This window comes from Lytechinus variegatus, chromosome 17 (assembly GCF_018143015.1).
Source record: "Lytechinus variegatus isolate NC3 chromosome 17, Lvar_3.0, whole genome shotgun sequence".
NCBI lineage: Eukaryota > Metazoa > Echinodermata > Echinoidea > Temnopleuroida > Toxopneustidae > Lytechinus > Lytechinus variegatus.
Window position 1 is genome coordinate 1513113 of NC_054756.1, and position 13614 is coordinate 1526726.

The 13614-nt window shown below is 37.2% G+C and overlaps 1 protein-coding gene and 1 long non-coding RNA gene across 2 annotated transcripts; one reads left to right on the plus strand and one right to left on the minus strand.

Annotated features, from left to right (window-relative positions):
- The first annotated feature begins 552 nt into the window (after positions 1-552).
- Positions 553-2451, plus strand: LOC121430661. Its single transcript, XR_005972051.1, has 2 exons — positions 553-1126; positions 1168-2451. It is a non-coding gene; the product is annotated as an uncharacterized LOC121430661 (long non-coding RNA).
- Positions 1828-10219, minus strand: LOC121430660. The gene is made up of 5 exons (XM_041627991.1): positions 10046-10219; positions 8207-9390; positions 7237-7465; positions 5607-5777; positions 1828-3576 (listed from the first exon to the last, which is right to left on the minus strand). Exons 2-5 carry the CDS (start codon positions 9290-9292, stop codon positions 3029-3031), a joined length of 2034 nt encoding a protein of 677 aa, XP_041483925.1. The 5' UTR covers positions 9293-9390; positions 10046-10219; the 3' UTR covers positions 1828-3028.
- Positions 10220-13614: the final 3395 nt, after the last annotated feature.

The window sequence follows — 13614 nt, forward strand, 5'->3', positions numbered from 1 at the left end:
CGGGCATCACCCTCATAACTCTATATGACAATACTAAGCATCAATCAGTGCAGCATTACTACTACCACTATCATATTACAACCATCATCATCACCACTAACATAACCATCACCATTATCACCTATACCACTACCATGGCATGCATCACCACCATTTCACCAACACCAGTACCATCATCACTGCCACCACCATCACCACCATCAAGACCATCATTACCAACATCACAACCATTACCATCATCACAAACAGTACCATCATCACCATCATTAGCTGCCCAAAGACCATCATCATCACAATCACCATCACCTCTCTCTCTCTCTCTCTCTCTTGTATCCTTCCTCCGTTAAGGTCAGAGATCGCTGGTAACAGTAGAAAAATGTAGACACTTCCTAAGAGTTGTTAGCACCATTGAAACAAAATCAAGATCATAATCAATCATCTTCATCATTGAAACAATTTTCCATATCATCTCAAGCAAGAAGCAATTTTCTTGCATCCCATGAGAAATTTTCACAACATCAATGAAAACACAGAAAAAAAACAATATTTCATGCATATTTTTTTCTCATTTTCAATCAAGTTATTTCACTGCTTAACAGCACAGTCCAATTGGCAAAAGATGTAAAACATAGAAGCGTCCATGAAAATTTACTATTTTCTGCATATATGTAAACTTACAAATATTGATTGATGAAGCAATATATATATATACAAAATGATCAAAGTTGCATAACCTATTTACAGTATTATTGGAAAGGCAATATAATGGACGGAATTGATGATTCACAGGATAGCAAAAAATTATGAATACTCTCATATTATCAGATTCGCCTGATGTCCTCTTTGGGGACAGTAATATGGGCGGAATGAATGGAATACATGTATGATGGTATTGATAATTTCTGAGGTTTTAATTAACTTTTTGTGTAGACCTTGGTGATTGTAAATGATTTCAAATTTGCGGAATAAATCCAATTCAATTTCAATTCAATCAAACTTGGGAATAATACTCTTATACATGTATCTGACTTTTAACAAAATGATGTACACATTTTTCCTACATAAATACTTTCCATATATATTTTTGAAGCACATCTAATATAAATTGTATGTGACAGCATAACACGTTTATGGTTATTGGTTAAATAAATTTTGATGAGGATTGAGGATGTACATAAAATGTATAGCACAAGACTTTCTTATATTCAAACTTGATAATTGCAAATTCTAGTTCCCATTTCATAGGCCTATTCTAAACATTATACATGTATACATCATCATTTTTTATCCAAATTCATTCCGTTCTGCTATCAATAAACATATATCAATTCTAAACTCATCACTGAATGATGTACTGTATGAAGATTGATAATAAATTTAAAATAAATTTGTGAAACATATATATGTACTGAAATATCATTTGCATATCAAAACAGTTGTGTTGCATAGTTAACATTTAGCTGCTCATTACATTATCATTATTCACAAATCCAAAATAGCACAAACTGCAAATAAAACATGCACATGCATTATCTACCTAATACGGTAACAATATAAACCAGTAATAAAAATATAGCATGTAGTTTTACTTTAAAAAAAAAACAAATATTACACTGTTAATTTTTTATTAATTAAAATGATAAATCTTAGCACAATTAGTATTATTATTGTTAAATTTGTTAATATGAAGTTTATGCCTTAACAGCAAGTTACATCTCAAATTCTGATATATCTTTGCAGTGTTAATAAAAATATATGCATATAATTATGGTGTATGTAAATGAAACAAAGGAGAACCTACATGTACATCGAACATATATATAGCTCTTCAATATTTATTATCATTTATCAATACTCATGTGAACGAGTACATTATTTAATAAACTAATACACTGGTAACACAGTAGGCCTAATCTAAATACATTCAGATGTATGTGGAATAATTTTTCAGTTATTACTGTAATAAGACTTTTCTTGTTATCCAGCAAAAATGAGAAGTGATCTGTCATTTCACCTCTGAACATACTTTTTTTTAAATCAGCTTGAATTTGTAGTGCATGTGGCAACTTACACAAAGAAGAATTTAAATTTCTTGCCAGTTTAGATGGTCCATACCACAATTTTCTATTCATCACACATAAAAAACAAAAACAAAATAAAAACAATACTCAGTTGAAAACTGCCTCAACAGTCCTGCTACTATGTAAATTCATAATGCATATGTATATGCATATTTGTATGCTCTGACTATCACGTAAAATGTACAGCACACTTTGATTTGAAACAAAGCACAGCCCACTTAATTGCACAATTATCAACTCGTTCACTGAAATGATCTTTTTAATTGCATAAAACCAGATATTTTTTAAGTATTCTGTGCACAAAAATGTATGAAACAAACATGTACAAAATCACCATTACCGGTATATGAATTGTGATATTGGATGTGCTTTACATGACCCAAAATTGACAGTGAGCTTATATTTGCAATTTACATGTCATTGAATCAAACTAAAGTTTGCTTACATAATAAAAGGTGTTATATTATTTAATTCTGCTGTGTCAAATAAATTGCCCTACCTCCCAGCATATCCTGACTCCTGAAATGATATGAAGATAATGTCACTGTAAAAGTTCTACAGTGATCAGCTTCTTCCAAAAGACCAAACTTTATGCTTTCAAAAAATTGAATTATTCTTTGAAGCATGAACCTAAAATTCACGCACTTGCTCGTAAAATTATTATTCAATTCCATTAAACTCTAGACATTAAAAAAAGCTCTGTGGCGATTCTAAATTAAGTACATGTAGTAACTGATCAGAACTTAAAAAAAATGATTGTCCAAGCAATAAGTGATTATCTCGCGAACATTTCATTAATGGAATCTCCTACCCAAAAGGAAAAGTTTTTTAAAGAATGGAATATCAGAGAAGTAGATAGACCTGAAGTGTGAACAAAATTTTAAAAAGGAGAGTTATGAGCAAATGTTCGTTTCCCCTTTAACAAGTCATGAAGCGTAATATATTTCTTACATTCTAAGATTTTGCAAGTGTTTTCTTACCCTTTCAAGTAAGAGATGGAAATTCTGCTTGTAGAGTTTCTCGTTGCTGAAGTCCACTGGGCTTGTCCTGGCAAGAATCTTCTTCACTGCCGACATCCCACAATCAGGCGGCCATGGAACAAACCGTAGCATGACCGGAATGATCAGACGACGCAGCGAGTCGGCCAGAATCAGATCCTTCACACAGTTATCCGACTGGAGGTACCGCGACGTGACGCAGGAGACAATGATCGCAGACGATCGCATGTTGCGGTGGATGTGGTCTTGTGCCGTCTCGTGGGCGGAGGCGGGGTTCTGGGAACCGGACGATTGCTGGCCGGACCCGACGGTGCGATGGCTGCCCCCGCTAGAGCCGCGCGAGTCTTGGGACATCGTCGGGATGGACTCCGCCCAGCAAGGGATGCCATTGCTTTCTAAAAGTCTCTTAATGTCCTGAACCTTATTATGAGCATCCCATTGATATGATATGAACACCCTTGGTTCAACTATGTTACTATTCGCACTCCAAGAAGCATCTGGTTTGGAAAAATAATAGATAAAAGAAAAATGGTTTTGCAATGAACATCCCTGATTAAAATAAATATGTATTTAACTCCACAGAACAGGGCTGTAGTCTACATATGATGCTAATGGCCTACTACCATGATCCAAATGTCCTCTTCCCTCTCTACTGATCATTTATTGATCTTTTCTAACTCTCCTTTATTTCTTTTTTGTATGTACAGTGTACATGCATGATGATTATTACCGTTTCTTTAACAAAGGGTAGTGGTTAAGTTTGCTAGTTCTAGTGGCTACATGTAGTTCTAAATTCATATTCGTATCTGACCAAACCAAAAACAGCTTAATTAGGTAGCTTTAAACATTTGAAATGCCAAGACATACATATATGAACAGTAGCACTTCAAACTAAACCTTCTCATCAAGATATCAAGAGAACAATGCAATCAATTACAATATCTTATAACAACTATTCAATAAATCAAAAGAGTTTATCATATGTGTGAATACATACACTTGAGTGATAACAAATATTTGTGACATTCATCAATACATCATTTGTTTTAACCTACAAAATGAGTTTTCCAGTCTCATTGCTTGGACTTTGGTACACATCATTTCATTGTAAAATGATAATCATGTTGATATTCACACCTCAATAACTGCTTATCAACATCAGATGATGTTTATTTAATAATGTTCTTGTAAGATTAACAGTAATTTGTACTATGAATGAAGACAACATGGATAAGAATGTAACTGAGAATGAGAGTTGTGCAGGTATTTTCATGGTAATTTGAACAAGGGTTGAACTTCAACAGAAATTGGATATCGTTGCTGGGATGTTAAATCTTTGTATCTCAAAATAATAATAGTTTGATAGCAGCTCAGAATACATTGCATTTTAGAAATGTGGCAACTTTTTATTGTCAGAAAACGGTCTCTAAATAATTCCTGTCATTAAATTTTTAGGCAATAAACTGTAATTTACAATTTTTAATAATGGTGGCAACTTAAAATTATCTATTTTGTCGAATAATGCCTACGGATAAATTTTCTTGGGAACATGGTTCCTTCTCGAGTCTAAAATCCAGCTTTCTCTGAGCATTCCTAATATTTTGCTATTTTGAGAAATTGACATACAAGGTATTAGAACCTGTAAAATAGTAGCTTTCACGGTACACCATGTATCTATCTTGGGCAAATGCTGGTCCTTAAAAGGACGAACATATGCCAATGAAAGATACATGTACATGGTGTACCCTGAAACCTACTACACTATTCATGTTCTCCATGGAAACCTTCAGACGATAAAACGCCATTTCAAGGAACAGGTTACTACAGATCACCTGCTCATACGGACCACTTTGTTTCCCTGAGATGGTTTCAACCCAATGTGCCGCAGCTGCCAAGAAAGGCAATAGAGTTTTGGGAATGATCAAGAGGAATTTCACTTACAGAAGCAGAGATGTAATCCTAAAACTCTACAAATCCCTTGTCAGGCCACATTTGGACTATTGTATGCAAGCTTGGTGCCCATATCTATCTAAAGACATTCAAGTCCTTGAAAAGGTGCAGGCTATAGCTACTAAACTCATACCCCAATTCAGAGATCTACCCTATGAATCCAGATTGAAAAGACTAAACCTCACAACATTGGAACATAGGCGGAAGAGGGGTGATCTCATTGAAGCCTACCGTATAATGTCACAGATCGATAACATCAATCCTGACTTCATGTTCCAGAATGCAACGTATCAGGGTACCAGAGGTCATTCTCAAAAGCTAAAAAAAACTCATTCCAGACTGGACATAAGGAAACACTTTTTTAGCAATAGAGTAATCGATAGCTGGAATAAACTCCCTGAAGAAGCCAGCAAATCATCCTCACTCCTCAGCTTTAAACAGAGACTATCCAAATTGGGTTATTAATGGGCTACAAAGCCCCCCAAACCCTGCCACACTAAAATCTACATCTACGTGAAGATGGAAGTGTGGCACTTCAAGGTATGTTTAAGGTAGACAGATTTGACTTGTAACTTACGAGATGTTGTCCCTAGGACCTGGAGAGGTTTGAGTCCATCCATCATACGGTTGAGATAACTCTGTTCCAGGACCACACCCGGTACTCTCTTCAGTGGCTTGATCTGATGTTCTAGGACATCCATAGCCTCTGTGTACATCTTAGTCTCAAAGTCTATAGCACTGCATTCTCCTGTAAAGCAAATGGGAAAGTGATCCATTAGGAATCAATCATAATAATATAGGATTTGTATAGCGCATGTATACCTTGCTAGGTGCTCAAGGCGCTCCTATATTACCCCAGCTAAGCTAGTCTATCGATTCTGGTGTGCACAGCTGTTTGAGGAATTACTTCCTGCCGGTACCTATTTACCTCACCTTGGCTAGGATTCGAACCCATGATCCTGATTAAAAGGTGAGAGTCAGAACCACTAGACCATGACGCCCCCACATTCAAGAGAAGAATACCCCAAATAATTCTATTTTCCAGGGGGAAAAAATAAGATGAGGGCTTGGGTGACTTTGCCCCTGAAACACCATACAGACTACGGAGCCCTGGAAAACTAATAAATAATAATAACAAAGAGCTTTTGACATTCCCAGAGGTTTTAATAAAAACTGTAATATATCAAAATTAGGCTGGTAAGGGGAAAAAGTAGCCACAGAAAAAAAAGTATTAATTTTTCCCCTACTTTTTTTTTATTCTGACCTGGTTGTGGAATCTAGCAAAGGATGACCTGCAGGTAATGGTTATTATGTTGACCCTTGCGGCCAAAGCTGCATCTCCCGCTCTGATCAAGGTGTTATATTCTTAATTATCTTTAATCATTTATTTTTTCTCTCTTTGATTCTTTTTAATGAATGCATAACCACATTTATTCTGTGTTTTGAATGCAAAGTAAGATATTAAAAACAATAATATAAGTGTCAGAAGATAACATTAAATTATCAATTACTGTTTATGCCTGCAACAGGCCTTGACACCTTTTTGACCAGCCACCCCAAAACCATCAAGAAGTCACCTCAAAATGGTTTGAGTTTCATTGAGTTTAAAAGAGCATAATCTGGGCTTTATAATATATCCTTAATAGCTTATGATGTATAACTTGTCAAAATTCCATCAACAATAATCCACACACTTATTTGATTGAATGCAGAAGAATCAAAGCGAGAGCTTCAAAAATAAGAAAACATTTTAGGTCTTAGTTCACTCCAGCATGAGATGCCCACACTGTGAAATCTTAGTGAAACTTCCAAGCAGTCCAAAAAATGGTGTCAAAGAAACTCTTGTATCTTGTTTTCTATTCATCTTCAAAAGCTTGAAATTTTGACAGTACAGAGAATTACTCTATCAGATAAGCTCATCTGTTTCAGTTTGTTTCGTTTTTGCTTCATGAAGGCCAAGTTTACTATTTTGGTTGTTTACAGAAAACCTTCCCTGGGGCCGGTTGCAGAAAGAGTTGCAATCAATCACAACACTAAAAATCATGCGCAACTTGATTTTCAAAAAATCAACAACACGCATTTGGGACTTTCAATTGATTATCTTACTTGCATTTAAACGCAACTCTTTCTACAACGGACCCCAGGCGACTTATTGTTGGTTTTGGGGTGGATGGTGACAGTTAATCTTCAAAAAAATGTACACAAACCTAAGACTGCTTTGAGTGAAGGTCTGAGTTTCTCCCAGGAGTTCTTGAACATGGCCGTCACCAGGTTTTTACCGAGCCAGTCGGCAAAGAGGACTTCATGGAAGACAAACGGGGAGACACTGGAAGCATCCGTCATGATTACTAAGATGTGTTTGGCCGCGGCTAGGCTGGGCCCGTTGATCTGGAGGAACTCGTCTCGTGAGCTTCCCAACTTCTCATGACTCGTTACCTAAAATTGACATCAAGACAAAAGATTTTGCTGCTGTGAATCGGGTTCATTAGATGAGCAAGGTCACCACTGCACGGTAGGCCTACACATATATCCAATATAAATGAAATGTCCCTAACATGCAAGATTTGTAAACTATCAAAGAAAATTATAGATAAGCCAGGGTAATAATATCTAAGTCCTTTGGAAGCACATAGGGACATTATGACATAATGTAATATGCGCTATACAAGAACTGTGTTATTATTATATCATAAGATGATAAAGTGGATCCCATTCAAATGATTAGATGCCAAGCACCCCACCAGGAATTTATTCAGCCCAACACCTAAATTGACTTCATGACTAGTGATGAAGTCATAAGCATTATGAGCAGTTACGGTTTTGATACAAGCATTATCTTTCAAATAACAAGGATCCATAATTCCATATCAATATAACAAACATAGTTCTATTAGGAATATGGCAAACCACATTATTGTCTGAATTTAGGTTGTTAATACAAATTTCAAGGGGAAAAGTACATTTTTACACAATATCAAAATATTGTATGATTTGAAAAAAATGATTAAAATCAATCTATAGGGAAAAATAATTCAACTTTGTTTAGTCTTTTGGTTTTTAGTAGGTCTACAATTTAGTACTTTATACTTGGAGAGTCTATACAAGTCAGTTGTAAATTGATGACTCTATTAAAGATTTCAAACCACTTCCCTTACGTTACCTCATCTTTTTACTTACTGTAAGGCCTTTTCTTTTGAGATCCTGTTTCAGATTATGGGCCAGCTTGACATCAGCTGGGTCATAGATGATATAGATGGTGTCTGTTTTGGGGCGTTGCGTCCGAGCCCTCAGGTGCCAGTTATCTGCCAGCTTGTGTTCCTTCTCCAGGATGGCCACTATGTGCTGTAGTATCTTCCTGCGAACCACCCTGCTATCCACCCCGAGTCGTTCCTGCATATCTTGATCCATGAGAGACATCAGCAGGAAACCGTCAATGTCCATCTCCGCAAAACTCTGACAGTAGAACTCCTTGATTCCGAGGTCATGGAGCCAGCTTTGGAGGTCATTCCTGCTCCACCGACAAAGCTTCTTGTCTTTGTATTCCTTGGTGAACTCTTCAGTGTTTATCACAGGAGCATAAGGAGCGTTGATGCTGATGTAGGGCTCCAACTTGAGCATGAGAGAACCTATGACTCTCGATGCTTTTTCGGCAATACTGGTATTATTGTGATTCGATAGGTTAACAACATCCCGCAACAATGAATTGTATTGCTTCGGAATGTCCACGCTCTCACAGAGTACTGCAAACACCTTAGGGGGATTGCTTGAGTTCTGCCTCTCCAGCAGGCAACGTAATTCATAGATAGACACCGGGCACTGAAAATAACATTCTGTTAGGAAACACACAGCAGCCCTGCACTTTTCAACGGCTTCCATGCGATGTGCAAACCAAGCCGGACTGTCCGTGTTGTGTTCGTCCTTATCAAACCAAATATCTTCATCCAGGTTATTTTCCTTGAATTGTCTTACAGCAGTGCACACAAACAAGCGTTCTAGGAATCCGCCATCGGGCGAGTATGAGATGAAAATGCCCTTCTTGACTTTCTTGACTGAATTCTTTTGCTCTCCTTTACTCTTTTTGGGGCTCTTTTTGGCAACTTTGTTTTCAACTGGGGCTCCATGATCACCACCACTGTGAACATTGGATTGGTCCATCGCGACGTCTTTGCTTCCTGATCCTGTACGCTCCTCACCTTGAGGGCGCCCTTCCTTGTTAGAAACAGGGGTATCGTCCACTTCCATTTCTTTTTCTTCTCCACTCATCTTGGAATCATCAAATCTGTGTCCTTTAATTGCTCAAAGCCATGTGACCAATCACAAAAGATTCAATCTGGTCCATTCCAAGAAGTGTAGCTCAAAACCTGAAGTAGAAAGTAAAATCATAACATAAGGAATCTTAATTTAATTTCATGGAGTAACATTACAATCCAATGCCATAATCGATTGATTTCATTCACTAATTTCTCTAGAATTTACTAAAAACAAGTCTCTAGGGCCTACTAAATTCTGTCCATATGCTATTTATTGGCAAAAGTCAATGGCATTGCATGGAATTGAATTTGTCCAATAATAAAAGAGCAATGCCAAATTCAAGACAAGCAGGAAGGGTGACGAGACTCGAGGGTGAACAGTCAGTGTTTAATATAATTTCATGATCATAACTCACTTCTGATTAAGTTCTGAATTCTTCTTAAACTGACCAACAAATCAGATCACTCGTTCCCTCTATCATTAGTTCATTTATCAATTCCTTCGCATTGATTAGGCCCTAGCTAGGCCTGCCTGACGGCACTGATCCTCATACACTCACAGTCACACTGACACAGTAAAAAATGAGTGATGCAGAGTGAGTGACACTACGGTACCTCATCATAATTCACTGATTAAACTTTATTCTTCCAATTCATGTCATGATTAGATTAACTTGTTCCAATTAATGGCTCCCAATTAATTAATCCCTCTAATACCGTATTTGTTAGATATTGAAAATTAATGCCAGGTAAAAGGTAGACTGACCTGAAGTTAAAAACATCGCGTCGATCAATCGATAGAAGCGCCACCATACATGATTTCCAATGAGTGGTACAACACAATACACATGTTTTCATTCCACACCGCCGCAGCCGCGGGGAACCGCCAGTCAGAAGATCTCCTAAAACTGTGCTGTCTGATTATGCAAGCATGGCAACGAACAAAGCGTTGTGTTGTTAACGTTAGCGAAGCCCCAGACAGGTGTATGAGTAAGTTCGGTAAATTTACTCCCTTCGGAAAAAAAAAATATTCATCAAAATGTACAGTTTTCATGATTTCTTTTGCAATTTTTACCAATTAATCATTTGAGTAAATCACAATATCTATGCAAAATGGAAAAATATTTCTTGACATGCTGTATTTACGTAATTTAGGCTTGATTTTTCTCTGCAGTTATCCAATGTGGGGAGGAGGTAAACTTCAAGAGAGAGCGTCCCGATCGATTTCTTCCCCTTCTCCGATACTTCATTCATACCATTCATCTCTTTTCATTTTTACCCCCTTCAGGGTGTAAACAAGTTTGGCCTTGTGAATAAAGACAAGAAAATTAATACAAGGCCAGAATAAACGTTTGAGTGTTGGCGTTTCTTCATAATCTTGACTTTGGAAAATATTGACAGAATACAAAAATGATTTCTTTCATTTTTTTTTCTTTTAATAAGAAATCAGAGTATATATAATTTCAAGAATTCAAGCGGACTAGCGGATGTTGGCTTCCTTTTTGACATGGAATAGGCCTACTGAGATCGAAGATCAATCTGAGAATCAATCAAGGGGACGAGGCCAGTAGGCTTACTCAGATTTTTATTAGATGCCAGGCGCGTAGACAGGGGGCAGTGGGGCAGTCCCCCCCCAAAAAAAAAAGCATGAAAAGGGGGGAGGAGTGAGAAAGGACAGAAAGAAAAAGCAAAGGGGAAAAGGTAAGAAGGTATACACTTACTGTTTTCTTTCTTATTCTTGTCAAATGAATAAATCCTAAACGGGACGTTCCTCTCTCTCTCTCTTCGATACATGTTTTTACAAAAAGTGTATACGATGAAACTGTATTACACATCACTGCACATCCATCTACTGTCTTTTTTGTGCCATTGATTTGGAATTTCGAATTACCACTCAAGTCTCTTATTCATTCAGCACTTAATATCAGCGAAATGACACCTTTTTTCAAAATAAATCACACAGTTACCGTGTTTCCCTGGCATTAGAATGGATGCATCATTCATTTCCCATTTTAAGCTGTCCTTTTCTTCGAAATAGAGTTTGATAATTTAAGAAAATTCAAATCATTGGGAGCAGGTGATAATGTTTCCTTAAAATTGTGAAATTGCAGTAGGCCTAATTTAACGACAATCGCGGGAAGGAATATCCTTCTTCTCATAGGCGGCGGAAGCGGGGGGACAGGGGACCTGTCCCCCCTAAATTTGAGGTGGGGGAAAGGTCCCCCTTTAAATTTCTCAGTAATAATCTTTTCTTGCTTGTCAATTTTATTTCCTGCGTCCCCCGTGAATTCACGTGGACCCCCCCCCCCCGAAATGTTTGTGGTCCCCCCTAAAATTTAGGTTGATGACCTTTTTTTTGTGTCAAAAAATTTTGGCGATCCCCTACTAATGTAGGTTGATCCACCCAAAAATTTCAGGTGGACCACTCCTAAATATTTTGGCTTCCGCCGCCAATGCTTCTTCTACTCGGTTTTGTAAGTGAAAGGTAAATGATGTGGCTAAATTTTTGCTATCAAATCTGATCCGACGAAGATATGCCGAGGTAGGCGTTTTAAACCACTCAGTGAATGCCCTTTTGTGTTCTAAATAAATCCATGAAACGTATTGCTTCCCCGCTTCGATTGGGAAGAGGATTCATTTCGAATTCCTCAATCTTTTCCCATTTTGGGGCGCTCATACTATCTTTCTTTCGAAAGAACGTTTTTTTATTTTATTATTATTATTTTTAATCACAGCAAGTCAATTGAATTTGAGCTGATAAGAGTATACTAGAAACATCTTCTTTTGAATTGAATTTGATGAGACATCGGGAACCCCCCCCCCCCCCCCCCCCCCCTCCCCTCCTCCCCCTCCCCTCCCTGCACCCAATGCCATAGAGAGCGCTCTTCGCGAGCTGTGTTAAGCGTTGGGCACGATGGGCACGATGATCCTTGCAACGCGGTTGTTCGAGGATATTAAGCTCGTGAACCAATAAGTAATTTGGAGGGTGTCAAAAGTTTGGTTCTCATTGAAAATGACGGTAAAAACCGTGGGGATTAATTAAAAAACGGACACATTTGAGAAGTCTTTAAAAACGTTGTTTCAAATTATGATGTCTATATTTCGGTGTTAATTGGTGATCTGAAGTCTTATTTTGCAATAATGCCATCCAAAAAAAATAGTTTCGTTCATACTTGAGTGAACACACAGTAAAAACGCTGTTTAAAATTTTATACAACGCTGTTTACTATATGAACCTTACAGTAAATTATTGTTTAAACAGTTTAAACAGATGTTTAAAATCTTAAACAACAAAATTTAATTTTCAATATCTAATCTTCAATAAATTCCGAAGGTTCGTATTTCCGAAACACGTAAGTTGCCTATACCTCGATGTTCGTTAATCCGAAAACGAAAAAGGGTTCGTTAATCCGAACATTTGTGGCGTTATTCCGACGGTTCGTTATTCCGAAGGTTCGATAATCCGAAAACGAAATAAGGTTCGTTGTTCCGAAGGTTCGATAATCCGAAAACGAAATAAGGTTCGTTGTTCCGAAGGTTCGTTAATCCGAAAACGAAATAAGGTTCGTTGTTCCGAAGGTTCGTTAATCCGAAAACAAAATAAGGTTCGTTTTTCCGAAGGTTCGTTAATCCGAAAACGAAATAAGGTTCGTTAATCCGAAAACGAAATAAGGTTCGTTAATCCGAAAACGAAATAAGGTTCGTTAATCCGAAAACAAAATAAGGTTCGTTAATCCGAAAAATGAAAACCGGGAAAGCAGAGGCAAGGGGGAGGGGGCGGGGGACACTGTTGCCGTTCAGTTGTTATGAGGATGGGAAGGCAAGGGCGGCCGAACGAATTTTCGTTTGGGGGTAAAGCCAAAAAATGAAACTCATACGTCAAAATGGACACTTTGGTGATATTTTCCCCTTAAGATTATCATCTGCTTGAAGTCATTGTGTTTGATAGTGATTAAGTAGAGAAAAACCTTTTTTGAAGTGATTTCTTATTATGGCAAAACGTATATTTAGGCTTTATTTTTCGAGAGAGAGTGTAATGAGCGAGCGGCTTGGTAAAATAAATTCAAAGGTGAAGTTGTAAAACGTTTTTGGGGGTCAATTATTCTTAAAATGGCATAATTGCGAGCGTGAATCACAAGCTAAAACTTTAGGGTATTTCAATAAAAAATGAAAATAAGTTTTTAAAAATCCGAGCAGATTTCTGCTGTCATTAAAAAGATGTGCATCTAACTAAAAAATTAACACGAGCGCAAAACGCAGCTTAAACATACTGACCAGAAAAGGAACCTGTTAAAGAAAGCATTTAGTGACCTCTTTAGGATGCATATTTCACCA